This window comes from Branchiostoma belcheri, unplaced genomic scaffold (assembly GCF_001625305.1).
Source record: "Branchiostoma belcheri isolate BF01 breed outbred unplaced genomic scaffold, Haploidv18h27 scaffold26, whole genome shotgun sequence".
Lineage (NCBI taxonomy): Eukaryota > Metazoa > Chordata > Leptocardii > Amphioxiformes > Branchiostomatidae > Branchiostoma > Branchiostoma belcheri.
In genome coordinates this window covers 1,348,970-1,352,497 of record NW_017803865.1, presented here as the reverse complement: position 1 = coordinate 1,352,497, position 3,528 = coordinate 1,348,970, and the positions used below count along the sequence as shown (strand labels likewise).

General features: G+C 45.1%; 1 protein-coding gene across 5 annotated transcripts in view; it reads right to left on the bottom strand.

Moving 5' to 3' along the window:
* The window catches only part of LOC109471900 (amyloid beta A4 precursor protein-binding family A member 2-like), a 59,033-nt gene that overhangs the window by 38,292 nt on the left and 17,213 nt on the right, over positions 1-3,528 (bottom strand). For 3 of the 5 annotated variants that reach the window (XM_019771345.1, XM_019771347.1, XM_019771348.1), the window contains exon 3: positions 2,178-2,417. The exons of the other annotated variants lie outside the window; for them this stretch is intronic. In XM_019771345.1, the coding sequence (XP_019626904.1) occupies positions 2,178-2,417 (240 nt within the window). The remainder of the gene's footprint in view (positions 1-2,177; positions 2,418-3,528) is intronic. 5 annotated transcript variants of the gene reach the window in all.

Genomic DNA, 3,528 nt, shown 5'->3' with positions numbered 1-3,528 from the left:
CTTTCTTGTTGAAATCATTAAAAAATGAAGCAGGCGAATCTGTGAACCAACAAATTAAGATGGTGTGGCCTAAGGACTGTGACCCTTTCCAGTGCTGTGCATGTAGGGTGAGCAACAACAGCCGAGACTCAAACCCAGGAAGAAGCTGGATGTCTGACATGGCGTGAGTGAGGGTTGATCGAATACGCCCAAGCAGCCATGAAATGTAGGTTACACACAGGTGTGACAGATAACAGCACTCTGCTGAACTTGCTCAGCATGGCAGAGCTTTTCCCATCTTGTTGGATGCATTTCATTATTCATGAAATGTCAACATCATATGAATTGCAAATTAAGCTTGTACAATCTTGGTGACATTGGAGGACAAATTCAACTAATATCAAAATTGTCCAGGAAGACCACTCAGAGGACCAATGAAATCTGGTCTGTGTGGACAGGTGGTCACTATAGACAGGATTCATATATGCTTGCGTTAATGGGACAAAAAGACACAAGCATCAAGACACAAAAGTGGTCACATTGGCCAGGTGGTCCTTTTGTAACGATGATCACTTGTACCGGTTTGGCTGTATATCAATGGCCAGGTGGTCCTTATGCAGAGGTGGTCACTTGTACAGGTTTGACTGTGGTAGCTACTGTGTCACAGGTCCAGACCAGTGTTTTGGGACACAGGTTAAGTTGCATGTGACCCCAGACTGCCTGTCAGAAGTCCTCTCACAGTTCAAAGCTTAAAGTTCAAAACTGCTTACACAGTGCTGAGAACTACCACAGGCTTCATCCCAAAGTGTTGCACACCTACTCTGACACTGATGTACAATTATAGCTCATTAAAAAAACATTGCATGATACCTATCGTAGGACAGGTCCTTTCTTCAGATGTAAATTGGGCCTAACACACACGCACACAGGGCTGGGATCAATACAAATCAATCCATTCAGGTAAGTAATTGTAACAATAAAGGGCGTCATATATCAGTACACTGTTTTTGGCCTCCAAAGTGCCCCTGCCAATACATTTGATGCAGGTGTAATTCTTCTTTTCCTAATACATGACCACATTTCTCAGGGTCCCTACAAATAACACCTAGGGCAGTTTTTATTAGACAGTGCACCAGCATACAGACTGCTACAAACAGCCTGGATTTATGAACTCTACATAAAAGGGACCAACTTCTCCCGACTGGAAAATATTGGTATGAAAGTAAACTTTGAAACTTTTTTGAAACTTTTATTTTTCAATACAAACATAGCAGACAAAAGTCTGAATTGCGTTAGTATTTACAGACCATTGAGCAAGTAAAATATTGGTAGACTACTGCATTAGTGACAAAATGTGCTTGAATGTGTGTGGATGGTGTTCAGTACTTGGGACAGGTTTGTGTGTGGGGGATGGTGTTCAGTACCAAGGACAGGTTTGTATCTGGGTGGATGGTGTTCAGTACCAAGGACAGGTTTGTATCTGGGTGGATGGTGTTCAGTACCAAGGACAGGTCTGTATCTGGGTGGATGGTGTTCAGTACCAAGGACAGGTCTGTATCTGGGTGGATGGTGTTCAGTACCAATGACAGGTCTGTATCTGGGTGGATGGTGTTCAGTACCAAGGACAGGTTTGTATCTGGGTGGATGGTGTTCAGTACCAGGGACAGGTCTTTATGTGGGTGAATGGCGTTCAGCACCAAGGACAGGTTTGCTAAGTGGATGGTGTTCATCACCAAGGACAGGTTTGCTATGTGGATGGTGTTCAGCACCAAGGACAAGTGTGTTTGTGTGTGGATAGTGTTTAGTACCAGGGACAGGTCTGTATGTATTGAATTTTTTTCTTGCCATGTGTAAATGTTATTCTGCTTGAAAAGCAATCTACATGTATATATGGTATACCTGATTAGCACTGATCTCCTTTATTTATAACTTGCAGTCATTGCTGGAATCACCAACAACAATGCATAACATCATAATAATGACAACCTCTAAAAAAAGGAGCCTAATATCAGTCTGCTTGTAGCATGGTACCTGCATTGCATCAGGAATGTGATAGAGGGAGCTGTGGGCCATCTACACAGCTCCTTTGGAGTGAGTGTGTGCATGTGGTCACAAGTGTGCATACATGCATGTGTGTGTGTGTGTGTGTTTACAGTTACAGACAATCTTAGACATAAGATAAAAGTGACTTCTCTCACCTTTGGCTCCATGGGTGCGTTGAGATCAGAGCGGTTTGGTCTCCTGGGGGGCAGCGGCTCCTCCACGCCCCTCTCCAGCCTCTCCCGCGCCTGACGCTCCCGCTGGATCTGCGCCTCTCGGAACGCTCTCTCAATCTCCTCGTCTGTGTCGGGCGTCTTGTCGTCCTCTGGGGTGGGCGTGGGTTCCCGCATCACCCACACCGGCTCTGACGGAGGCTCCGGGGAGTAGGGAGACGTCACCTGCAGTCAGGACACAAGTGTGATCAGGGATCATCAGGTGATACACAACTGATCTACACAATGTACATCACTCACACGTAAAGAAAATCACTCAATCTGTGTCAATTTACACTGGCGAGTAAGTCACCTACGGTTAGGACACAAGTGTGATCAGTACTGTTGTAATAATATATATACTGATTGTTTTCATTGACATCATAATAATAGTAAAAATAATATATCATATAATAATTATTGACTCCTGGCGACCAGATGTTGGCAGGTAAACTGATTAAGTAGCTGCATGTTGGCATGTTTAACAGGTTTGTATGTGTGTGGTAATCCAACATGGTGGATAGAGCACCAGTAGTTATATGTACAGTATTGTTGTGATAATCTTTGTAAAGATTAACAGAATTCAGATGTATCTTGCACTTTTGCTAGTTCGATTCTACAATAAAATTGAAATTGAAGGATAATGCAACACAACTGATCCACACAATGTACTTCACTCACACGTGAAGGAAATCACTGAGTCAAAAGTGAGTTGTAAATGAAGAGGCATGCTAAAGCAAAATCTCAGCAGCTCCTGCTATATCATGAGCTCCCCCTACTGAAGTACCTAAGATCTGCAGAGGACGTCATCCATAAAATCTACTAACTGTAGTAAAACATCCTATATGATATCTAAGAAAAATCTTTACCTTCTTGCTCTGAGCGATGGCATTCTGAATGTCCTTCAGGGCGAGGCTGATGGCTTCCCGCTGCACCTGGGTCTTGACGGGTGACCTGTCCTCCAGCGAGCCCGGCAGTCTCCGCCCCACTGTGGTCGTGCAGGTCCTCCTGTGTGTAACTCTCCACCTCCCGGTCCAGCTCCTCTTCATCATCCTGCAAGTCTTTACACTCCTCCTGGGGGAGCTGGTCTTCCTCGGCTGCGTCTTCTTCGTACTCATCTCTGTGGCCTCTCCTGCCAGGGTGCTTTCTCCTGCTCTCTGACTTGAGAAGCTCGATGTTGATGAAGGCTCGGTCACCCCTGTATCTCGAGTCTGCATCTACAGGATTGCCTGTCCCAGCTTCACTGACCAGTTTGCTGCAGGCAGCAGTGAGAACATCACCCGTGGCATCCTGTTGG